At 41.2% G+C, this 25,786-nt stretch overlaps 1 protein-coding gene across 1 annotated transcript in view; it reads left to right on the forward strand.

The window, feature by feature from the left end:
- The first annotated feature begins 14,817 nt into the window (after positions 1-14,817).
- Positions 14,818-25,786, forward strand: part of gabra6b (gamma-aminobutyric acid type A receptor subunit alpha6b) — a 35,289-nt gene continuing 24,320 nt past the window's right edge. The window contains exons 1-8 of the mRNA XM_050041368.1: positions 14,818-14,981; positions 15,135-15,259; positions 15,663-15,730; positions 16,756-16,976; positions 17,574-17,656; positions 18,697-18,840; positions 19,125-19,277; positions 23,430-23,707. Coding sequence (XP_049897325.1) covers positions 14,893-14,981; positions 15,135-15,259; positions 15,663-15,730; positions 16,756-16,976; positions 17,574-17,656; positions 18,697-18,840; positions 19,125-19,277; positions 23,430-23,707 — 1,161 coding nt within the window. The 5' untranslated portion in view covers positions 14,818-14,892. The remainder of the gene's footprint in view (positions 14,982-15,134; positions 15,260-15,662; positions 15,731-16,755; positions 16,977-17,573; positions 17,657-18,696; positions 18,841-19,124; positions 19,278-23,429; positions 23,708-25,786) is intronic.

Below are 25,786 nucleotides of genomic sequence, written 5' to 3' on the forward strand. Positions count from 1 at the left end.
TCACTTACTGTCAGGGCTGTGTCTTTGAAATGTCCACCAGCAATGTGGAGATCTGTAAATATATTAATACACATATGTACAGATAGGTGTGCATCTCTACAGGTTTCTATGTGACTTTGAAAGACCTCGTAAATGTGCATTTAAACCTGGATGTCAGATACAAAATGATCAAACAACATAGGCTTCGACGGTTAACTCACATTACATTTATAGTATAATCAAACACAATTTGCCAGACAGAGATGAAAATTGCACTTTGCCTTTCGCTGTAATTAAAACACCTCTCTGTATTTCTCTTTTAGGTGTACTGCAATTACAGCATTGACATTGCTGATTAGAGCCCCTTAACTCAGCAGGAGAGCTCTATTAGAGGCCTGTGGAAGGCACATTTAAATGATGGCCTTCTAATTATTGACAAGGTGAGGATTTAAGGCTACGAGACACAAAAAGAATTCAGAAACGTAAAAAAAAATCTGACGACCAGCAAAATGTGGTGTAATTATAACTGACTGTTACATGATTGATTTTATTTCATAATGTACTTTTTTCCTGGTAAGGAAATACACTACACTCATGCAGCGGTGGAGGAAATACAGATATCCTTTGTTTCAGTGAGAGCTGCAGTTTTACAATGTGAAAATATTCCATTATAAGTGAAAGTGTTGTAGTCAAAATCTCAACTAAAAGTAAGTATCGCTTGCATAATGTACTTGAAGCATTAAAAGTAAAATGAAGTCATTATACTGAGTGCCCTCTGTCCATCCATCCATCCATTCATTTTCATCCGCTTATCCAGGTCCAGGTCGCAGGGGCAGCAGGCTGAGCAAGATATTTGAGATGTCCCTCTCCCCTGCAACACTTTCCAGCTTCTCTAGGGAGGATCCCGGGACTTTTCCAAGCCAGATGAGACATATAATCCCTCCAGCGTGTTCTGGATCTACCTCGGGGCCTTCTACGAGGTGGACGTGCTCTGAAAACCGCCAATGAGAGGCACCAAATAGACATCCTGATCAGACGCCTGAACCATCTCAACTGGCCCTGTTTGACGCCAAGTAGCAGCAGCTAGCGCTACCCTATAGAGGAAACTAATTTCAGTTGCTTGTGTCCTTTCAGTCACTACCCAAACCTTATGATCAAAGGTGAAGGTCAGAAAGTAGATGGACTAATAAATCAAGAGCTTTGCCTTCTGGCTCAGTTCCATCTTCACCACTACGGTGCAGTGCAATGCTTGCGTCACTGATGATGCCACACTAAACTGCCTGTCCATCTCATCCTTCATTTTATCCTCACTTTTGAAGATACCAAGATACATGAACTCCTTTGCTTGGGGCAGTACCTCACTCCCAATCCAGAGGGGGCAATCCACCATTCTCTGGCAGAGAACCGTGACCACAGATATGGACATACTGACTCTCATCCCGACTGCTTCACACTTGGCTGCAAACTGCCCCTGTGAGTTCTGTCGGTCATGGTGTGATGAAGCCAACAGAACCACATCTTCTGCAAACTGCGGTCCATAAACCGGACACTCTGCTCCCTCCGGACGCACGTTGAGATCTGTTCTATGAATATCACAAACAGAATTGATGACACGGGACAACCCTTGCAGAGGCACGTGCAGTCCTCGACTTGAGAAAAAGTACCTCCAAATCTACTTAAAAGACAACTATAGTTCAATACAGGTTTGGTTTATGGTAACACTGTACTCTCTGTTTCATAGGCATCATAAAGTCGAGTCAAGTTTTTTTAATCACATTTATACTGATTGTCAGTTATATGACAGAATCTGGCCCAATAGTGACAGAAAGGTTGTTTTGGTGTCTTAGAGTTTGAAGGTATTTACTAATTTTGCATCCAATTAAATGCTTTCTCAAATTATCATGCCACTCCCCGATGATTATAAATTCTGCCAGTTACCGACCGGGGTACAGTCATAATTTTTGGTTGTGCTAACTGCCGTGGTTAACTTTGATAACATCAACTTGACCCACAATGGCTTGACCACATCATCGCAGAAGCGTTTACTCATGGACAAGAGGCTCATGCTCATGACTGCACAAAATGTAAATACTAATGTTACTCTACTCAGCTGGGCCGTAACAGTGGCTAGCTCATTGGTACCAGGTGAGCTAGCAGGATATGCACGCTTCCCCCTGCACACTGATACAATTGGCTGGTGTAGTTTGGTAGTAAGAAAATTGTTTGTGCTTGTAAATTGCTCACAAAAGGTCTGTGGATTATCTTGTGTACCCAGGTCATGATTTGTGGAAAGGGACATTGCTGTTAAGTTTCTGGAATACACTTTTTTTGGCACCTTGAGCACCACAGGCCAAGTGCCATCTACCGCCATTATATTCAAGGAAGGCAGACATCTTTATAGCCGATATCTCCAACACTCGGCAACTCACACCAAAACAATCTAGATCGATAAAAAGCACTACAGGTAAAAGGCAAATATGTACTTTTGATTTTGGGATGAACTGTCTCTGACATCTCTGAATGCAGTGACACTGCTAAGAATGGGTTTAATGGGGCAACAAACAAAAGTTGTCAGATAATCAGAAAGGTTGTAAACAAGTTGACAATATAGTCAACTTATCTAAACTTCTTGATTTGGAAGTAAGACAAAGATTTACAGTGAGTGTTCCACTGCACAGGAACAGTGAGTTTCTTTCAGTTAAGTTTGAATGTCTTGTCAACTTGTTTACAACCTGTCTGATTGTTATTTTTGTTTTGCTGCATTCTGAGATTTGAGCAAATATTTTGGACAGTCGCCAGAATATCCTGAGAACCAATAGAGCCTTGAATATAAAACCCAACTCAAGTTGAGCCCCTAAAAAAATGTTTTAAAATATTATGTATTCCTGATAAATAATGACAAATTACAATTGTTTTTACAAATCTAACACTCAACTAACCAGCTTCATGGGGACTGTGTGGGTGTGGTTTGATCAGATTTTATTGACAGTTGTATTCATGATTTCTCAGCTCATCCAAATGATATTCATAAATGTCCCACTGAATAATCAGTATACCAAACTACAGCTTTCTTCTCCTGCATCTTCTAAAGTGTGAGAATCAATCCGGCAATTATGTTTACAAATTCACCACACCACATAGATCCATAGTCCACCACGCTACCCACAGTAGTCGCACTCCATCCGTCACTGCTCCCCTTAACTGGAGGCAAAATAGCTCATCAACATAGCCTCAAAATACCCTTGGATGTGCCCAGGACTGCAGGGTTTCCATGCAAGCCCTGGCACCACCAGCGAGCTGCTGCTGGCCAGGATCTCCACCTGTCCCTGGCAAAATGTCACGGTGATGGTTTCGACCTCTGAAGTGTAGATAAGCAGGACAAACGAAGTCCATCAGCCAACCTTTATGCCTCATTACCCTCCCTCTACCAGAGGAGGCGCCACCTGCTACCTCCTCAAGGTTGTGGTGTCCTTCCTCACCTAGTTACTACCAAAGCAGGAGATGGTTGGCTGAGTCCTCACCTACCTTCACACACTCCCCCTCTCTTCATCTCTCTCTCAGTCTTTCACTCTGCTGCTGACAGACGTTGGTTATCGCTGCCAGAACTGCTGACAGGAGTCCAGGGTGAGTGTCAGCTTTAGCCACAGTTGGAACGGGTGGAAGGATGGAGGGAGCGGTGGAAGGAGGGAAGGATAGGAGGATTATTTCAGGGCCTCTGCCAAAAGCCCCTCTTTTGGTATCTTGGCGTCAGAAGTGATGATTTAGACGATGACACAGGATGATAACGCAGCAGTTGGCCTCTTGTGTCGTGGTTTCGCCATGCCACATGCAGATTACAAAGATCCAGAGCTACTGTGACACAGTGAGGCCGACACTTGATGCCATTCAGACACCTTAGTTTCAACATGGCATATCAGCTATTTGAATACGTACAAAACTGAGACCTAGTCACAAGTTATTTACAAGACATTGAGCTAAAAACACTTCAAATTTTTTCCCCATCTTCAGGTAGAAATTCAAAAAGCAGTCCAATGCTGCATTATGAGGTGATTTTAATTATGGATTAAAAACATACACACATTCAGTGTCTGGGCCAGGATTGGCTGCACACAGCTCTCACCTCTAATGTCAGCAGCAAACATGGACATGGCTGAGCTGAAATAGCAGTGCTAATGGTGCTAACAGTGGTAATAACAGCAGCACTACTGACAGAGCTAACAGTGTAAACCTGGAGTGGAGGCAGTTAGCTAGTCAGTGGGACATGAAAGGAAGGACTCACACACATGCACTAACATGCACTAACATGCATGTGTGTCCAGCCTGAAGAACAGAGAGGCAGTGTGACTTCACTCTGCTCAGGATGCCATTACTTCACCATGTTTTTACTGCTATATTAAATCATGTTCAAAATCTCATATACAGAACCATTAAAGTTAACCAATCCCTTTATGTGTTCAGGAGAATAAATTGCAACCTTGATAGACGACCAGCTGTTTTGACCAGGTCAGGCTTAATCGGATCAGCTCAGTTTGAAGATACATCTCTGCAGAGTTGGCCAAGTACCACCTCTGCAGGCTCGCTGACTTTAACTTGACATTGATTCTTTTTTTTTCCATAACTACAAGTGGTAACCATAGAGACTGAATACTAACTCTGTATTCTTGCATCTGCTGAAGGAGGGATATCATATGCACGGAACAAATTTAGCCAAAGAAAAGTGATTTATGCATTTTTTTAAATTTATAATAAAACAAGTGTTGAAAGAGGAGGACATTTAACTGAAAGGTTGCGCGGCTTCTTTCCTGCACATTGCGGTAGTTTATTGTTAGGGATGTGTGTGTATGTGTTTCTGAGAGCACCTTTCTCTCATGTGCTTTGACGTTGAGTTTCAAACCTCAAAAACCTCAGAGTCAGGATGTTTTTGTTAAGTGGTCGTTGTGACAAATGGTGGGGGGTGGAGTAGTGGTGGAGGGGAGTTTGAGCAACAAACACTTACTTAATTCTCTGCATTCAGGTGATTTTTAATGCACCAATTTGCACTTTTTCTGCATCGGTTTTTAGTGTAAATATCTTTAATTCTGTCGGAATAACAGTCCTCTGCTACTTTTGTATTTGTATTAGGCGAGACAACTGCAAATGGTCTAAATATTGAGAGGAACATGCCCCCTGCACCCCCAAATCTATACCTATGTATGACTGTCTTGACTACAGCAGTGATATAGGGGAGTGTATTTTTGGTGTTGATAATGAATTTCTTTATTTGACACATTACTATTATTTTATTTTTTTAGTGATGGCCTTTTGTAGAGCAATTCAAGTTTTATGTTGCACAGTATTATTTCATGTGATGATTGGTCTCCAATAGTGTTTCAGAAAATAGGAAATAAGAAAGAAGTGCGAATAAGCTTTCCAGCCCCAGCTGATATGGAACTGTAATAGTTACACACAAAAACATGTTTTTAAATTGACACACTCATACACATACACAACCATGCTTTCACAACCAGTGCAAACATAAATCAAAAGTATGCACATGTCAAAAAGTTGATTACATATAGAGGCACATGTAACAAATGCCCCAGCATAAAAAACCCCCATCTACAACCCTAGTTGAAACCAGATTATATATAATATGAGCTGTAAAAATAAAAGTCCTAATCCTTAAGCACATTGTCATTGTTTATTCCAACTCATTCTAAATTCTTTGTGTATTTCACTGGGGGCTGTTGGCCGACTTTTATGCTGGTGAAGTTTGCCTGCCTTTTCTTGTTCTGTCTTATTGTTTGTCTGCAGTTTGCAGGTCAGAGGAGGCAGTAGGAAAATAATGTTTTCTTAACAAATTGCCTTGCAGTTCAAATGGATTGGTTACCATAGCAATGGTAACATATTTGTTGTTCTCATGTACTGTACATCGTCTTATTCATACACTGGTGGCCGAGGCTTCCATGCAAGGTGCCACCTGCTCATCAGATAAGCATTCACATACACACACACGGGGCAGCAGGGGGTTCAGGAACACTTCGACATGTTGACTTCTGATTAGTAGATGAACGCTTTGTGTCCTGCGCCACAGCCACCCCTATTATTAATTACTACTATGGTGATACTTTATATCAAAGTACACACATTCACCCTCAAGTAGCTGCTTATCAGCATGCATGTTAGTAAAATAACCTACTCTTGATAACCGCTCAATTACTGTGTATTGATAGGATGTAAGGCACTTGTTGACTAGGAATTACTTAAGTGATGAGTTACACCTTGAAAAAACAAAGGTCTATTGAGATTCACAGGTTCTGTTCCCAGTCAGTGGTTGAAGAACAAAGCCAGCAAAAGTATAAACATCTCCTTTATTAGTTGAGAACTTTAGAGATTTTCAAAAATATCTAATAAAAATGCACTGAATTATCACTTAAGTATGGGGTCTGTTAATTGCAGTAGTTGTGTGCTGTAATGGATTCAGTGTGAAGAGGAGGCAACTTCAGAGAAGGGAACTTGTGTGGGTAAAGTAGTCAAACTACTAGTGAATTAGTTATGAGTGAGACCTCGCTTTAGAATGGGGAAGATATTCTGAGTTAGGAAGACTCAATTTGGAGTTACTCGGGCACTGTCAACACTTGTGGTTTTGTGTTTTGCTACTGAAGAATATACCCCATTTATTAAGCTTTACTGAGAGAGAATGACAACACTGGTGGTACTACCACCTTACAGAGCCCATGCTGAGCAAAGCTTATTACGATCATATTGTTCAACAACTTCCATTCGTCCTAACAATAAGCAGTAATTAGGAAAAGTTTTAGTTAATGGCCTAATAGTTGTAGAATAGACCCTTTTAGGGCCAACGTCACAATGACGTCAGTTTATTAGCTGGGGCCAAAACACACCACAGGGCCGTTGGCTACAAGGTCTTAAAAATGTCATCTTGTTGTGTTATTGGGAGCCAGAATAGAAGGAGTCATGACTCAAAACTAAAAGTTTATAACATACCAGCCACCACTGGCCGTCAACAAAAACAAAGACAACTATGGTTAAATGTGATTAGACATAAGGACTGGACGGAGGCGATCATCAAAAATGCCCGTATGTGCAGTGCACACTTCATATCAGGTTAGGGAAAAGTATTTCCTGTTGTAGAGATGAGTAACGTTATGTATTATTATTATCATGTCCACATAATCAGAAATTGAGGAGGTATTAGGAGGAATGCTGGATCTCTCTGTATCGCTAACTTTTTAGAGCATTAGCTAATGTTAGCTTCGATAGCAAAACAAACTCGAGGAAGCCGTTCAAGTGTCGTCCTCCTCTGTCAGATTGGCATTGTAATTAATCTGACGTGCTACACTAAGATGAGAGACCTGTTGGTCGAATAAATGGAGCGTTATGTTTATATATGAATTAACGAACAGTTAATTTAATCACGCATTCACTCTGCTCAGCGCTCTGCTGCTCCGTCTGCATCCGTCTGTGTCCGTCTCCCCAGACAGAGTGTGTTGTGTTTTACAAACTCAGAATGAGTATTTCTGAATGCACCACTTGCATCATCTTCCTTCATTGTCTAAAATAAGCCAAGAGAACTTGCTAGCTAGCGCTGGCTAATGTCTGTGGAGAATTGTTTTGCCTCCAGCTAAGCCCCGCCCACCAAAAAATGTCATACTGTTTACTAACAGTGAAAGGGTTTAAATGGGCATACAGAATAAGGCATTAATAAGTGCTTTATAATGATTAATAAAGAGCAAATATGCTACAAGTTATTGGTAGTTGTATGTACCTTAATTTAAAGTGTTATCACTATTATTTGGATGGATGGATGTTTGCTATGCAGACAGATGTGCCCAAGGTCTTATGCTGACAGTTCTCAGCCATTTGCACAAAAGATCAATTATTATATGCATAAAATTTACATTTCAATTACAAATACAAACCTTGAGGCAATAAAGTTTATTGAATTGACTTCCTGTGTTTTTTACTGCCTTTGTTCCCTCTGTCTGTACTGCAGGCTGTTGGCAGCTGTCCAGTGCAGTTCATTCTGAAGCTTTTGGCCGCAGTCGGGCGAAAGGTCATCGGAGGCAGTGAGGACAACTATTTTCTCAAAATCAACATTTATTTTATCTTACTATGATATGGTTTGGTCTCCATGGAAACTGCAGTGGATTTTTTTTCCCAGTGTTGAATCCACTGGAGGTGGTGCAGCACATCATGTCTGAGGAGTGGAGATTTTAAAGAAGTAATGTTTGTGTAAACTGTTGTGGATGTGTGGCCATTGGGGGGGACAAGCAGGCTGTACCCATGCTGAGTCCCAAAGTTTTCAAACCGCTAAGATTAATGCTGGGCTCAAGCAATGAGGTTACTCATAGAGAAGCACTTATAAACACATGTTGTGCGTTCATCCAACTGCCAACCCATGCAGGACACATAACCTATAATCTACGAATTTCAGTTGTGTAGGAATCTTCATCATCAACATTACTTTTCTAACCTCTGACTCCAGACCTTCTACCATGACCCCAACCCCTAAAAACATCCCTAAATTATCACATACTTCCAGGACCTTTACTCCTGCACTAACCTTAAGTTATTCTAACTTTACACCAACCCTACAGCTCATTCAAGTCACTGTTAGAAGCAACGACCAGAAATTCCTCACCTTTCTATTCTTGTGAACACATTTAGTTCTTAATAGTCTAGAAATACCCACACACACATTCCACCACACATGCTGAGCTTCTCCTACTGTAAGTGGTTACCATAGATACCACATGGCGAGGCTCATGAAGTACAGTGGGTCCATCTCACGTGGGAGCTATCGTGTATTTATAGAAGCACTGTGGTGTGGCCAGAAATGAGTTTAGACAATGCACTTTTTTGGGTAATAACAAGCAATGAAGTGCCATAGTGTGTGTAAGCAGTGACTTTGAATTGTCATTGTGCGCAGTGCTTCGGTGTCATAAAAAGAAGTTGGATGTTGGAGCTGTCCGCGGTGCTGAAAGTACAGCGAGGCATACAGAATATTCAGATCTCGAGCAAAGGAGGTCTTTCTTTCTCCTGTTTCGTTCTTTCTTTGTCATCCGTCTCTGCAGCTTTTTTTCCCCTTCCTCGCGGCGTGCCTTTGTGTATGTCAGTGTCGGTCTCTTTTCACACAGAAAAAAAAAATTGAATGACTAGCACTGAACAAACAGCTTAACAAAAAATGAGAGCCTTTTCTAGTTCTGCCATCTGAGAGCTCCTCTCCCTTCAAAAGGTCAGCGAGTTTTGAAAAGTTTCTCGCAATAATCTGCTAGCTCTGCACTGCGCTGCGTGTTATGGGGAATCAAATACCGAGCACATATCATGACATGTTTAATTAAATCCTATTTTGTTGAATAATGAACTAATTAACAAACTCCTACTGAGGGGTTTTTCTTCTTCTTCTTCTTCTTCTTCTTCAAAACACGTCTGATTTGGAAGTATGTCCCCTTATCTTCCCAGAGTAATTGTACTTCCTAAACTGACATAATTGAATTGCTACCCACCCTGGCACACAAGGTGTATTGTTCTCAAGGAATGAAGCATACCTTATTGCAATCCATCATAATCACTGTGCCTTTTTCATCTCAATTCAGACTTAAGCCCAATGAATGGTTCGCTGATTGTATTTTGTGGAAATACTGTCTATTAGATATAATGGCTTCCTATTATTTAACATCGTTCTCTTGACATTGGTTCTCAAAACTAATGACCAATTACAGAGAATATGAACTGGGCCGGATGGAATAGAAAATGAGACGTCAGAACATGTTGGCTGTGGCAGGATAATCAATAAGACTGGTAAAAGGATTCACCTGAGCTGATTATTAACGCTATTGACTTTCAGTTAATAGGATTAATATCTGTTTAATACTGTATAATGATTGGCATTTACACGGCATCCAATTTATCCAGTATAACCATCTGCTTCTCTACTCTCTGAAGCACTTATGTCTGGCTGGGTGCCTGACAGAGCACACTTGCTTCAAGACTTGGTACCCAGGAAGACAGTGATCCAGTCAGGAAGACAGGCATCACATTTTAATAGCTGTCTGTAAGTCAGTCAGTCAGTCGTCCAGCCATTCGGGAGATGCATCTAGCTACAGCATTCTATCAATGGGCCATTTAGCCAGCCAGTCAGACAATCAACCCGCCAGCGAGCCTGTATATCTAGGAACATAATCACTATACTGACAGGAAATCAGGTGGACAAACAGGGAGACAAGACATAGTGTATGCACGAACACATGAGTGAACGTATAGAATGCTGATTTAGGTCATGGCAATCATCTCTAATCGAAAAGTAGTAAGGACACTGAACTGTTTGCTGTGGTTGCTCGTACAAAAGAAAATGCAGTTTTTGGTAGTTGTTATGGTGACAACACACAACAGTGGGGCTCTAAAGTGAATCAAGTTCACAAGTTAGAGTTTGAGAACATGGTGGGGGCAGAAGGCTAGGCAAAGCACCCCAGACGTCCCTCTCTGCAGCAGTGCTTTCCAGCTCCTCCTGGGGGACCACAAGGTGTTCCCAGAGTTGATGAGATACATAATCCCTCCAGCGTGTTCTGGGTCTGCCCCACGACGTGCACGGAACAACTCCAACAGGAGGCACCCAGGAGGATCCTGATCAGATGCCCGAACCACTTTAACTGACCCCTTTCGATGCGAAGGAGCAGCGGCTCTACTCCGAGCTCCCTCCAGATGTCTGAGCTCCTTCCTCTATCTCTAAGGCTGAGCCCAGCCACCCCACGGAGGAAACTCATTTCAGTCGCTTGTATCCGTGATCTCATTCTTTCGGTCACTACCCAGAGTTCATGACCATAGGTGAGGGTTGCGACGTAGATGGACCAGTAAATCAAAAGCTTTACCTTCCGGCTCAGCTCCCTCGACAGTCACAACGGTCCGATGCAGCACCCGCATCACTGCAGAAGCCACACCAAATCGCCGATCCATCTCACGCTCCATTCTACCCTCACTTGTGGAAAAAGACCCCGAGATACTTGAGCTCCCTCGCTTGGGGCAGTAATTCACTCCCAACACGAAGGGGGCAAACCACAGCCTAAGCTTTGGAGGTGCTGACTCACACTCAGCTGCAAATTGTCCCAGTGCCTCTGGAGGTCATGTTGTGATGAAGCCAACAGAACCACATCATCTGCAAAAAGCAGAGATGCAATTCTGAGGTCACCAAACCAGACCTCTTCGAGAGCTATGTCAGCATACTCAAACACTCATTCAAACTCGACAGAAATAAAATCAAACTCACCAAAACCATCTCAGTTAGTCATCTAGCTGGTTAGTCCAGTGTTCCAGAAATCACCAGCTCTGGTTTGGTGGAAATAAATCCTCCTTAAATAAAAAGTATGCTGGCTCTACATGCACTTTAACTATCCCTGTGGTGCGGCTCTCACTCCTTCAGAGGCAGCTAAAGTACATCAAGTTCATACAAACAAAGGAAAAAGGGGAATAACCGTTACAATGATATTTTAGAAATAACAAATTACTTGTTTGAAAATGTACTGTTACTACTCCACTGCTCATTTGGTCATTACTGCAAAACCTCACCTCAGTGTGTTTGCGGTTTGCCGCAAGTTGGTTTGTTTATCTTGAAGATCACATGGAAGTTAGGCTGCTACAATGGGTGCACATAAAAATGGCTGTCGCTCTGACCACTCTGCCATGTTGCTTTAAATGGTAATGTCAGTCTACTCTCATTTCATTACTATTTCTAAACCCCTCTCAGCATCAAGTATGAATTCAGTACTGTACTGTGCTAATTTTGTGTGAACACTGAATAGACCTCTGTAATAGGTGACGTGCCTAAAAAGCAGAAATTAATAATGACTGTGTTGGTGTGTCCAGTGCATGATACTTACCAGCTATAGAGGTGGATTAAAGAGTAATGGCTCTTGTCTGTGTCATGTGAGTGCGAGTGTGTGTGTTTGTGTGTGCTGTACACGTGGGCCTCTGCTTGCTTGTGATATTAGAAGCCATTGCATAGCATGCAAAGCGCATTCGCAACCAACGAGATAGAATAAGTTACTCTTGTCCTGGCTCATCTACAGCCTCATCTAGTGCCAGCAAAGTGAATCAGGTCAGGAGCCTTTCATGGCCAGCGAGCTGCGGTTGGTCCGATGGGCTGACCTCACGGTTGATAAGATCAAGTTGATCACAGCATTAGGGTCAGATTACTTTCTCTACCGGCAAGCCAACAGAGGAACTGAACATCAACTTGTTCGCAAATTATGTAAGATTCATTCTCAATTGCCTCTACAACCGCTACTACTCCAGTATGTATACATGACTACTGCTGCTACTGCTACCATTCGTACTATCTCTACTATTCCCCCTGTACAGCTGCTTCTACTCCTACTAATGTTTTTCTGCTACTGCTGCAGCTCTTGGACAGTTGGTTGCAGGGGATACTGAGAAAAATATCTAAAGATGTTTGATTTGATCCCCCAGTACATCCAGCAAGGTTACACATGTCCCTGAACAACACACCATGCCAAACAACTCCTCTATAGTGTTGCACCACAAGAAGCTGTTTCTCTGTGACTTCTCTGGAGAAATGCATACGCTCTCCGTTTGTGTGGAGCATGTGGAGACGCCGGTTACCTTATGTAAACTCGAAATCCTACTGAACCTTCCACTTTTGCTGTGACTATAGAGCTACATCTACCAGCACTCACCAGAGGTTTGCAGTGGGAACCAAGAGGAGTCTTTCCATTCATCAGAAGTGTCTAATCTTTGAAAGGACTAACTTTGGATGCGCTTGATCTGAAAGTGATCCATTGTTGTCTGCATATGATTTTAATCATATTTTGAGATCATTATATAACTTGTGTTTTGAGTACAAAGAGACCAGAGTTGAAGGATTATGTTGCGTAATCAGACATCACATTTTAATGCTGTCAGAAGAATATCCTATATTTTTTTTCTCCCTCACATGCATTATTGATAACGTGACTATGATACCACTTATAATGAAAAAGTAATGCAGTGCTGAAATAATGTATTCTAGCCCATTGATCAATGGAGACGTAATACAGTGAAGACACTCGCTGAAGTTGGAGCATCAGAAAATATTAGATCTTTGACTTTTTCTATGTATTGCAGGAATTGTTTTTCTTTATTTCGGGGTCAGGTTAGGTTGTGCTAAGTTACATTCAGTGCAAGAGTTATAATTAGCATTTAAGCCACAAATAGTAGCACAGTTAAAAATCCCTCCTACACAGTGCTTGCTTTAACTTACACGTATTCACCAACCTTTTAATTGAATAATCATAATATTGAATGTACCACTGGTGCATTTGTTTTTGTCAGCAAACCTTTAAACTACAAAAACTTTCACCACTCCATTTGCTTCTGCTTCTATTTTCACAACATCATGTGCAATATTACTTTTCAATATCATGGTCACTTGTCAATGTAGTCCAGTATAATTTACTCAGTCACGTGCAACACTACTTCTATTGTTATATCACATTCAATATAACACTGATTATCAGGCGCAGTCTGTTTTTCCACCATTTTAGTTCATTGTTTAGTAACTCTTGTACTTATCTCACTCCTATTGTTACTCTGTCAGGCACTGGTTTTGCTTTTGCTCCTTGAAAACACTTCTTATCCTGTATATTTGTATATTTCACCAGATATTTGATACTCTGTTGTTCTAAAACTGGGCCCAGTGAGTGACCCCAACCTGGGGAACCCACTGGTTGTTACTGGTTGAATGTTAAATTGTGGTTACTGTGCTTGGTGTTACTGTATTTGAAGCATTCTCTGGCACAAAAATTTCCTTCGTGATAAATAAAGTTCTATTAAATTGAATTGAATTTTTTGTTCCTTTCTTTACACACACACACACATATATATACATAAACTTAAAAAAGATACCTACATAATTTGCGGTGAAGGAGAATTACCTTAAAACCCCTCCAGGGGCTTATAAAGTGGTATCTTCCATGCAGCATATTACAGGACATAATTACAGCTAAGTTATACACACTATTTGTATGTATCTGTCAGTAATTTTAAACCTACATTTTTAGACTTGGCCAGTAACCCCTGTGCCGTAACCCCGTCCACTGATGGCTAAACATGCTGCTACAGTAATGTGTGCCCCTGAAAGCTCAACCTTTGCTGAACACCAGTGAAAAATGACGCAATATCTTGACTTGTGTTTTGCAAAAAGGAATAAACTCATGTCAGGGCTGTAGGCATCGCTGCCTCTGTGTGGTATTTTCCCCTTGCTCTTTGTCTATGGATAGTGTGAGTTTGAAGTTGTACTAAATGTATCTACCACCTACTCCACTCAACCACCCAACCACTATATGAATCACAGTTCATCTAGTAGCAATTTTCTGTCTTTGCACACACACACACACACACACACACGCACGCACACGCACACAGAGGTAACAAAAGCTGAGAAGGCGGTAGCAAAATGATATCATTTAAAAATTATACTGCATTCAAAAGGTCACTGGCTATACTGTCCATTGAGAGGATAGTACTGTATTTGTGCAGGCTCTCTTCCTCTACTTCTCCCTCCTCTCCCTCTCTCTATTCCTCTCCATCGCTGTTTTCTCCACAACCTCCTTAATCAAACAGCCGCCGTCATTATCACCATCAAACACAAACATGTCCTAAATACCCAACTTGCACTTGAGACCAGTGTTATTTGCTGTAAAATGCACTGTTCGGTTAATGTTACAGCTCTCCTCGTCCCTCCTCTTCACTCTCTTAAAAACTCTTCAGGTTTTTCCAACTGAGCGATTCAGGCTGAGGCGGGCGCAACCGCACTAGAGGGGGAAGTCAAGTCGTGCTGGACTGGCGCGATATCCTCGCACGGTTCACAACTAAAAGAAGACCTGACCCGCGTTAAATGATGCTTTTACATGATGGAATATGTTGATTTTAAAAGTTGACCAGGGATTTCTGGTTGTGGGGTGTTTGCGAGGCATGGCTTTCCTTTTAACTTGCTTATTTCTGTCTTGGTGAGTATGACAACTCTTTTCTCTGCAATGTTCTCGGACTTTTACGCACGGGAACCAAAGGCTGTGGATGGATGTGCGTTTGAGAAAGTCTGTCTTTTTCAGCTGTTTTATTATCTGTTGGAATAAGCTTTCATTAGTGCTTATGTACTTTAGTTACAGTGCGAGCAGTGTTTGGGGAAATCAGCACGGTGATACCAGTATCTATTTGGATAACATCACGCGCATATTGGATAGATTACTGGATGGCTATGACAACAGGCTGCGACCTGGATTTGGAGGTATGCTTGTGACCGTGTCATGCTGTGTTTTATGCGATATTGCCTCGTAAATTTTTGGCTCAGTGTTCCTTTTCTCAGAAGATAAAGTTTTACTGTAGTAGTTGTGTGTGCCTCATTTTCATTTAGCTTCTGTGCTGCAATGGTTAAATATTAGTTCATTTTCATTTCTATAATTATGTCAAAAATACTGGCTAACAACTGGAAACTGTCTTTGAAAATGAATTTATAATTTGAATGTCTTTTTGTTTTTAATTTTCTATGTATTAATGGCCATTTTGCTGCATAAGCTATACATTAAATATAGCTTCATTTTTACTGTTTCTGATTTTTGAAAAACATTCAAATGTTTGATCCAAAGTTGTTTTTCTCTGTATGAAAGAAACTACTTATCCTTCTGCTGTAGGTCCAGTTACAGAGGTCAAAACTGACATCTTTGTCACCAGCTTTGGACCTGTTTCAGATGTTGAGATGGTATGTAAACCATACTGACTGCTGTTAAACAGGACGCACAGGCTAATTCACTTGCTCTCATGCACATGCATGTGTTTCATCACTCTTTAAAGTCGACGTCAGTGTATGAGCACAAAAGAAAATGTGTACAGTTTTCCCGGTAACCCTATGCATATAGCATCTACTGTAGTCTTAGCTCTCCCAGCCTTCATTATTCCAGCATTTGGGCAGGATGTCATTAGTGCAGCTTAGGATTTTAATCTGGTTGACAATCCCCCCCGTCAGAGAGCGAGAGAGAGATGTGGCTGATGTTGGGATGGGATAGGTTTGCCATTCCTGTCATGGGATAGGCTGAGGGCTGTATGTCTGTTGTATTCTACACTGTTCAGGCTTTCGCCGCATCTAAAGCCCACTTGAACTGCCATGGGATATGCTGGTGGCAGTTCTGTAGAGAGGCACGTAAAAGGCTCCTCAGAGGCTGCAAGGCCATCCATGTGATCTACAAGCATGCCATGCTTTATGCTGACTCTGTAGATAAAATAAACTGCATGCACGTTTAAAGATTTCACCATAAATCAGTCAATAAAGTCGCCTAATTTTTATATGTGGCAGTTAAAAGAAAATATGATTAAAGTTAAGATAAACCTCACAAGCAATATGCTGAAATATATGGTTTATGTGTGAAATGTAATCTGAGGGCTATTTTGAGAAGATCACAATGTATTACTATGTAAAGTCCCATATAAAGCCCCTAAAACAAACAACAGATACACATCTTGATTGTAAAAATTATAATTTTAATTTCATTAGCACTGGCAGCAATAGCAGAATCGTCAAGAAATGAAAAAACAACAACAACTGACTACATTGCCAGCACTCCATCCAGCAGGTCCAACAAAAACCATGGCTCACAAACCCATCTGCCATTCTCTCCGGGGGTAGTGGAGATAGTAACGGCAGGAGCAGAAGCAGCACCAGCAGTAGGACTGATGGTAGGAGCAATAGTAGTAAATAAATCCTTAACCCACACTCTAACCTCCACCCAGGAATACACCATGGACGTGTTCTTCCGTCAGACATGGATCGACGAGCGGCTGAAATTCGAGGGCCCCATTGAGATCCTGCGGCTCAATAACCTGATGGTCAGCAAGATCTGGACGCCGGACACCTTTTTCCGGAATGGCAAGAGGTCGATCTCTCACAACATGACCACCCCCAACAAGCTGTTCCGCATCATGCAGAACGGAACTATCCTCTACACCATGAGGTAACAGTGCTGGACAGTGAGCTCCAAACCCAGCCAAGACCGGAATAGAGCACAGACCTGGAAGGCAAATCAAACAAAATAAGCATCCAAGAATATGCACAGACATGAAAAGAAATGAAGAGTGCCATTCCAAAAAAACAAGATATGTGCCATCTGATACTGAAAACAGGCCTGGAAAGCAATTCAAACAAACATGACTCCAGCTTTGTTCCAATGTAGCATCAAAAAAAAGATCCCACTGGAGCTGCTGATGGCATAAAAACAGCTTATTTTTAATAATAAGATTATTTAAGTGGATCAACTTCACTTTAAAACACTGAATGATAAAGTTCAAGAGCTTTATCTGACCCATATTGTTATTGTGTTATTAGTTACCTTTCAGGAGTGGAACAGTTACATAACAGGACATCATTACCTACTCATCTCTACACAGTTCACCCATTTACCTTATATCATTTTATTTCTTTCTTTGTTTTAGTCAGCCATTGTGCAGCATTGCACCAAAACAACTGTCTCCAGCTTTAGACATTACTCAGCAAGTAACAGAGTATCAAATATAAATCAAACGCTCCTTTCAACTCTTCTCTATTCTGACAGATTAACTATAAATGCAGAGTGCCCCATGCGTCTGATGAACTTCCCGATGGACGGCCACGCCTGCCCGCTCAAGTTTGGGAGTTGTGAGTTTGTTTCTCGTTAAGCCTCGCTGCTCTGACAGATGGTGTCACTCTCAAATGATCGCTCTGTCACTGAGTATCTGATTGTCTGACAGCGTATATATTTAAAGATTTCTATTTGAGATGTCTCATGCAGGAACTTGTGGAGGACTGTAAAAACAAATCTATGCTGGGAGTTCATTCAATACCTGTCAAGTGTATGGAAGACCAGGCCGGCAAAAATGTTGAAATGAAAGTCAAATCTTAAGGTTATCTAAAAAACTCCCGTCAACAGGGGGAATGTTACAGATCATTGTTCAGCAGCTATATGTGCAAGGTAGCACTTAGTTATTCATTATCCATGAGAATGCAGACAATCAGGTACATTTTGAAAACGGTAACAATATTTGTTCCATTGTCTGTTATCCTCTAAGTTTCTTTGACGCTTTGTGTCCTAAATTATTTTTAAAATTCAAAAAAGTGTTGCAGAGATGACATTTATTTGTAGGCCAACACAGAAGTCAACGACGCCCTGGTTCCCGAGACGTTAACTTCAGTGGGATTTTCCATTGGATCTTGGATTATTGCAGAAAAGATCTGTGGCATACCAAAGTTTATGACACTTGCATGTTTTATTCAGCGAGATAATCTTCACAAATGACCACCACTTTTATGACTTTTGAAGCGTAAATGCACTCACCAGAAGTAAAAAGCTAATGTTAGCTTATGAACGGCTTACACCAGGGTCACATGACTTCAGCGTTGCCACCACAATGAGACTGTAAAGCCTCGTCTGGCGTGATGACGTTCGGTAGTCTCGTTTAGTCACTTGTTAGCAACCACCTTTTTTAAGACACATGAAGGCAGAACAAAACATGAAAGTCTCTTAAGCTCGTGTTAACCACAGACCTTATTTCAAGCTTCCAACCATAAACCCAATTAAAAAACCCACTGACTTCAAGACGAGGGAACCGGGAGTGCTAAAATGCTAACTCGTTTCCAGGTTTTAGGACTCTATGGTGGTTGTCTAAGTGTTAACAAAGCTCTGCATTCATCCCGTGTAGATGCTTACCCCATCAGCGAGATCGTGTACACTTGGAAGAAAGGTCCGCTGTCCTCGGTGGAGGTGCCACAGGAATCATCCAGTTTGCTGCAGTACGACCTCATCGGTCAGACAGTTTCAAGCGAGAGGCTAAAGTCCAACACAGGTGAGGAGAAACCCTTTTAGGCACTATGTCCCAGCTATGCATTGTATATTAGAGTCAATAGTGCTGACTCTTGATGTGATGTGTGACATGTTTTTATAAGGTTTTTCTGGGGTTAGGTAATATCTCTGATAGAACGTTATCAGAGCTTTTATTGTAAATCAAGATATATATATATATATATATATAGATATATATATATATATAATAGCTTTCAAACTACGTGTGTGTCTAAGAATTATTGATTTGCCACCAATAGAAAAACAAATGTCCTCTCCAAATTCCAGGTGAATACGTCATCATGACCGTACACTTCCACCTGCAGAGGAAAATGGGCTTCTTCCTGATTCAGACTTACATTCCCTGCATAATGACTGTCATCCTGGCTCAAGTCTCTTTTTGGATTAATAAGGAATCAGTTCCAGCTCGGACTGTCTTTGGTAAGATTACTTTACATTAACTTATATGCTGTATGAATTCCAGTGTAAATTTCAAGCTTATTTCCGAGTGAAAGGGGGCACTGATGCAGACAGGAGCAAATGGAGGACGAACACATGCTGCACATTGCTTTCCTGCTGGGCTGGAATCATTTGGAAAATTCAAAACTATTCTCACTTTTGCTGCCAAATATTGCAACACAATGGCTTGCAAATAGTAGAGGTGTTTTGTTTTTTTAACAGAAAAAGCAGTCTGTGCAGTTGTTATTTTGCATGATTGCAATCATTTAAAGAGGACTGTGATGTGTGGTATGTAAATCACATCAATCCACTGAGCAGAACAAGTCAGCTAGGAATTTATAAAGCTTTTTTTTTTTTTATAAAGTTTTATATGATGCAAGTTTTTGTTCTTACAAAGTTTCCAGCTCTCAAAAGTCAACTTTATTTTCTAAGTTTCTAAGACTCAAATGAAAATTTATTGACTCACCACCCACTGCTCGACCCCTGTGTAAGTCTAGCTCTGCAAACTTTAAGCAAGCATACTTTTCTCTATTTACTGCGCTCTGATTAGTTTGAACTGCACAGAGTGCTCCTTACGATACATCCTCCCGCGCGAGAACAGACACAGACATCACCGTATGTTTTAACCTGTCTTCATTATCTCTATTTCTTCTTTGCTGTTGTGGAGCTGAATTAATTGGGAATGAATGTCCCTTTTTGAAATTGGTCATGCAATGGCTGAGAGAGGGAGGATGTTTACTTGGCCCTCATCCGAGCACTCACAGGTTCCGCTTGCTCACATTACATTACGCTACAGTTGCCACCGAGCTTTAGCCTGGGGAGCAGAGAGGGTGAGAGACGCTGAGGAGAGACGAAGAAAGTGAGACTGAGAGGGAATGAGCGAGGCAAAAAGACAGCAAAGACGAAGAAACACGGGGATAGTGTGGAGAAATTCCTCTCCATTTTTTAATTCAATCACCCCCCTCCACACACACACACACACACATCCTTATGTTCATTTTCAACAAGCTGCAGCTGAGCGACCTAACACTGCTAGTCTTGTAGATTATGGTTGTGTAGTCTGTGTTTGTCTTTGGATGCGAGCCAGTGCTCCAACGAGCCTGTGCACTTCTTCGGAGAATAGATCCCAATCATTAGTGTTAGCGTGGAAGTTGGGGGCCCCATGCGGAAAGCACATCTGTGGCAACTCATTAACCTCACTCATCCTGCTGTTTTCATTTTACTCAGTATTGGGTATTGGATTAAAAAAACTGCTCATTCTCTGAATTGGCTGCTGTTGAGAAGGAGCTCTGGGCGAACCCAGGGCATGCTGGGTATTTTAGAGAGGTTGTAAAGACAAAAAAATCAAATATTGGATTTTTATGACAAGACGCCAAACTTTGTCCTCAGAGTGTAATAAACTTTGTTTCTTAAATTAAGGCACCATGCTTATGAGCTCTTAAAGTACAGTAAGCAAGCGATGTGCTCTAAAATGCCGTGAATTAATGCTGTCGTTGGTGCATGTGAGATAGAAGGTTAAAAACAAGGGATAGAAGAAGACAAATTGCTATATGGTTGTGCTCCACCCCGACGGTACATTAAGTCATAGGATGTTGTGTGCTTGATTGTCAACAACCTAAAAGCTGAAAGTCCCCTGAGCACATGTCTCACAGACTTAATTGAGTGTGGCCTAATTTGTACCTTGCTTTTTCCATATAAAATCACATAAATGCCCCAAGCATTTCATTTCTATCCTGTCTTTATACTTCATCCCCCTCCCTCCTACACTCTTTCTTTCTTTCTCTTTCTCCTGCCTCTCCCTCCTACCCTGACAGGCTTTCTTCCCATGTCCCTCCTCCCCTCTGCAATCATTTAACTTGTGCTTGAGCTTGAGACAGTCAGCGTTGGCTGGCTATCGGAGGAGCTTGTATTTGAGAGCTGTTAGCTTTCACTGCTGAAGTGGTGTGTAGAAAATGCTTTTGAGACATTATCGGGCGCATTAAATCCCCCATAAGTTCCGACGCTGCTAATGAAATGTGCACAACTACAGCGCACATTTGGTAAAAGCACGGACAGCAGTGTTCAATGGCCCCCTTTTCCCTGCTTGCTTTAGCTTGATGAAAGTGAATTAGATATGTACTTTGTTAATGGGCCATTAAAGGAGATGTTCTTTGTCAGCATCTTTATCTGACTTAATAAGGTTGAATCTGGGCAAGACAGAGGAAAATCCTTTTTAGTGATTAAGAGCTACTTTTCTAGAGGCAAAATAGGACTTCATATGTATTTGTTTTGGTGTGTTTTGATATTTTGACACTTCAAAAATGCCCCTAAAGTGCACCTGCCATGGACCTTTTGTGTGGTAATCAAACTATCATGTATCCGAGAGAATTTATGAATGGCCTCAGATACAGTGTTTTTCTTGGTTTTATACACTTTGAGGCTGAGCTCAAAGGGATCTTTGCCGTCTGTGCTTCAATCTGGAGCCACGGCCAGAAGTTTAGAAGAACTTTTGACAGACTTTGAAAAGCCTAGCACGGTCTTAACTTCAGCTGAGACAGATATCAAAAACCATGTTGCTTTCAGTCCCCCACCTATCCATTGATACATACAATAAACAAATATTGGGAAGCGCTTTTTGTGGCTTGTGTCTGGGTCATCTTCACTTGACGGCTTTCTTGAGAATGTTTGCACATAATTGGTCCCTTTTATTGGTGTGCCAGTGCGGGGGCATGGGTTAGTCTGTTTATGGACAGATTAGCATCCGCTGAAGTGACTTTTTGGCAAAGCTTACTGGGCTGAAATGCCACATGGTCTGACATTCTAGTTGTATGCCATCAAACAGAGCTGCTGCCATGTGTCAAAGATAATCCTTGGGAAAAACAATTGTGTAGACACTACAATTATTATTTTTTTCCCCCTTATTTTGTGTAATGAAATTACATTTAATGCCTGTCACATGAACAGCTCGGGCGTTACACATATTTTGTGTTACTTTTTATGTAACCATATAATATTTTAGACAAGAACCAAGAATATTTATGTCGACACTCTCCTGTCCAAGCAATTAATGAACAGCATTCAATATCAATTTTAATTTTTCTAGTGTGCATGCATGGATTTTAACACACTTTATCATTGACAATCCAAACCTTCAGTTTCTACATAATTAGGTCGTGCATGCCACGGTATTCCAGTGAAAGAGTAGACACGAAAACTCAAATTTAGTCCCTTAAGAAGAGTTATAATTGGCGTCTACACTATGAGTAAGACCTCAATCTCGTGCACCGTGCATCTTGTGCATTTTTATTCGCAAATTGAGTCTTCAGAAAATCATTTAATCACAGTGTTGAAAGCTGTCAGACCTGTGTGTCAATGATTCACCACGGTACATGCTAAGACCTCACTAGCTTTGAATCATCTCTGCAGCATTAGAGAGTGCTTCAACTGCTATCAGCCCTGCAATGCTGAAGTGATCACAGACATTTGCCAGATGGTATATTTTGCTAAGAGAGTTGAAACGACAATTTCCAAAGAGATGCTGCAGTTTTGTTTGCTACTTAAATGATAAAATAGCTTTGGTGAGAGGACCTGATAGATTTGATCTATTGATTTGAGGGGAAGACGCTCTGAAGTCATATGGGAGGCAGAATGGGAGCTTTTGATCCTTAAGTTGTTTTGTGTAACATAACATTTGTTTGCGTGTGTGTTTGTGCGCCTGGGGTGTTTATGTGTGTGTATCCAAATCAAGCTGATTGCAATGGTCTCCCATAATCAAGCCTCTACATTGTTATTCATTGACAAACATTTCCAGGCGTTGAGTCATATGAAGGTTTCTCAGAAACAGAAAAATAAAAACCAACATAAACTCACATCCATCATCATTCTCCAGCCTCTTTAATGCATATCTGGAACCTCACAGTTCATAACAAAGAGTAAAAGTCATGGTAAATGACCTCTGTCCATCCTTGTTAGGGCTTGGCAATATATCAATATTGTGATATCATCTTAGGTTTTGGAGATTTTTCCTGTTTTTAAAGGCTGCATTAAAGTAAACATAGTTTTAAAGGAAAGACCATCAGTCCCAGTACCATAGTAGGATAAAATGTGAAATCAAGACCAACACACTGCTAACTTCTCTTTCCTTCCTACATCCAGGTATCACGACTGTCCTGACCATGACAACACTCAGTATCAGTGCCCGCCACTCCCTACCAAAAGTTTCTTACGCCACAGCCATGGATTGGTTTATCGCCGTTTGCTTCGCCTTCGTCTTCTCCGCCCTGATTGAGTTTGCAGCCGTCAACTACTTCTCCACCCTGCAGGCCAACCGGGAGCTGAGGAAGGCGGCTGCCATGAAGGCTGCGGCTCAGGAGGCCGCTGCTGCAGCTGCAGCTCCGCCCGCAGCCACGGGGAACGACGGAGAGGTTACCGCAGTAAGTCTGCCTCACTGTTTTACACCTGTTGTGTTGAAATGCAGTGTCAAATCTGCTCTGACTCAAGGTTAAAGCTTTTAAAACTCACGCTTAAGAGAGGGAACAGGATTTGTTGTTATTTTGTTGTTAACAAAATGTAGATGCCGTCCTGCTTGATGTGATTTGTTTATCAGTCAGAGGATGGAAGATGAGATGGAAACGTGATACAGAAATTAGGGCTGCACCGATCAATTTTTTAGTCACATACCCAAACTTTGCCAACACAGAATCTTGATCTTCTATTTTAATAGCTAAAAACCTCAGAGTGTGGAACTTATTATGATACTTCTTCCACATCTCACTTTACACTTGTCATATACGTGTAGGTTACATGCAGTGGTAGGATTACTGGTGCTGTGTACAGATACAGACCTCACAAATTGCGCTGAGTTGCTGTGATAAATGGTGATCAGAGCTGATGCAGCACTCACAGGAAAGGAAGAGGACTTCACTTGGCCTCATTACATGCCTCTTCATCAAACCACTCCACTGGCTCCACCACACTTCTGTCTTTTTTTCTCACAAATCTAAACTGAGCTGCTAAATAACATAACTCTCCGCAGGGCTTTTAACTCCATTTGCTGGAGGTTGGTCGTTGTAACGGCAGTATTCGTTTTTAATTCAAGCTAGGTTTGGGTGATATGATGGTACCTACCATGGGACAGAAGAAATGTATCAGCACCAGTTCTACCTTAAACAAGGCAGGCTATGTAGCAAATTAGGGCTAGATACCTTCGTGATGTTGCTATATAAAGCTGTAAATACAAAAACCTGTAACACTGGAAATTGTTGTTCTCTTTCATTTGAACGAATTGTAGTTTATCTGTTTTAAATCATTTCTTGACTGAATACAGAGCAATTACTGTAAATTAATGTAAACACTTACCATAATATAAAATGACATATGCCATGATAGGAGATTTGTCCATATTGTGCACCCCTAATCCAGGCTAATGCTGAAAGGACTAGCTATAGGCGTATCCCATTTGCACAGATTCCAGCAGTATATGGATTTATTTTTCATTCCAGTTTGACTGAGTTAAGAAGATTGGTTGCAATTTTGAGGCATTATGTGTCAACTGGGTGCGAAGGGTTAACCCCAGTAAGAGAGAATATAGCCAGCAGTAGGTGTTGTACTATTCTGGATATATGTATGTTATCTTTCTCTCACTACATCCCTCTATATATCCGGTTCTATTTCACATGCCTTTTGTTTTCCTGGTTTGACTTCTTCGGTTGTTGTCTCTTGCTAAGCTTGTCTCAATTTCTCCTCCTGTCTTGTTCTGTTTGTCTCTCCTTCTGTCTCAATCCACCCTCAGCTCTTTGTCTTTATTTAACAATTTCAATGTTATACTCTTTTCCAATTTCAGTTAGCTTTTTTGGCATCACCATGTAAACACACCAGTGTTGCAAAAACACACAAAATGAAAAGTGGATAAATCAAATAAAGTAGTGGTGATGATGATAAAAACTTGTGATAAAAGAACATTCCTTGTGTACAGGCGCACACTCTGACAACATAAATACAATTAAATCACAAGCTCCATATGTGTTAATTTTGTACATCATATATATATTTACTCTATATGTGGTTATTATTGGTGTGCCTTGTGGCAGCAGGTAACAAACTGAGCTGGGGAGTCTTGCTACAGAAAATTATCATTAAGTCTGGAACAGCTTTTTCAGAACTTTGATGTTATATGTTTCTTGAGTTTTGGGCACGTGCAAAGTCTCTGTTTTGTTTAGATTTGCTTTTTAGTGCAGTTTTTATTTTCATTTTTAGTTGTTCTATCTGGGATTTGTCTTTTGGTCAGCTTGCTGTGTGATTTGTTTCCCTCTCCCCAATATAAACTTCTAGAGGAAGTAAAAGTTTTAACAAGGTTTCTGTAGGTGAACCTGCAGAAAGATCATTAAGGTGTTTTTCAGAAGTTTTAATGGATTGGACTGGCATTTGGCTCTAGGCTGACTGGTTGCCCTGGTCAGTGTGGTGAAGGTGTTTCATGGCTCTAACATCCACATAGTTACTTCTTACTCAAGAGA

The sequence above is a fragment of the Epinephelus moara genome, chromosome 3, assembly GCF_006386435.1.
Source record: "Epinephelus moara isolate mb chromosome 3, YSFRI_EMoa_1.0, whole genome shotgun sequence".
Lineage (NCBI taxonomy): Eukaryota > Metazoa > Chordata > Actinopteri > Perciformes > Serranidae > Epinephelus > Epinephelus moara.